The sequence below is a fragment of the Meleagris gallopavo genome, unplaced genomic scaffold (assembly GCF_000146605.3).
Source record: "Meleagris gallopavo isolate NT-WF06-2002-E0010 breed Aviagen turkey brand Nicholas breeding stock unplaced genomic scaffold, Turkey_5.1 ChrUn_random_7180001900799, whole genome shotgun sequence".
Classification (NCBI taxonomy): Eukaryota; Metazoa; Chordata; class Aves; order Galliformes; family Phasianidae; genus Meleagris; species Meleagris gallopavo.
The window spans coordinates 1-482 of record NW_011164051.1 but is presented as its reverse complement, the minus strand read 5'-3'; the positions used below and the strand labels follow the sequence as shown (position 1 = coordinate 482).

The 482-nt window shown below is 73.0% G+C and overlaps 1 protein-coding gene across 1 annotated transcript; it reads right to left on the bottom strand.

The window, feature by feature from the left end:
• Positions 1-3: 3 nt before the first annotated feature.
• SUOX (sulfite oxidase) lies at positions 4-459 on the bottom strand (the record flags this gene model as incomplete). The annotated part of the gene is given in 3 exon segments (XM_010727521.3): positions 4-128; positions 131-383; positions 385-459. Coding segments are annotated over 3 exon segments (453 nt in total), but the record flags the coding sequence as incomplete, so codon positions are not given.
• Positions 460-482: the final 23 nt, after the last annotated feature.

Below are 482 nucleotides of genomic sequence, written 5' to 3'. Positions count from 1 at the left end.
CGCCGGTACCGGGAGGTGGTTGCGGGTGAAGAAAAGCTCGTTGGGCGTCAGGAAGCGCTCGGCCAGCAGCTCGGCCGGAGGCTCCGCGTTGAAGGGCTTCCGGCTGTTGACGCGCAGCCCGGGGTGCCGGGGGGGTCCCCGGCGAAGGGGTCCTGGGCGTCGGGGGCCGGCGGTGCCTCGTCGGGGCTGAGCTCGCCCACCTTGTATTGCTGCAGCAGCTCCAGGACGTGCGGTTCTCCGTGCACCGCATACAGCGCCCAGAAGGGCTCCAGGGCCCCACCGGCCGCCAGCAGGATTTTGTCAGGCCCCCCCGGGTGCAGCTCCACAAAGTCGGTGACGTCGAACACGTCGGTGCCGTGGGTCACCCAGACACGCTCCTCGGGGGCTCCGGTGCCGCCCCACCTCCTCCCGCGTGTACCGGGGGGTACACGGGGCGCCGCGGCGGCGGCGTGAGCGGCCTGGGGGGAGGGAGGAGGAGGGGG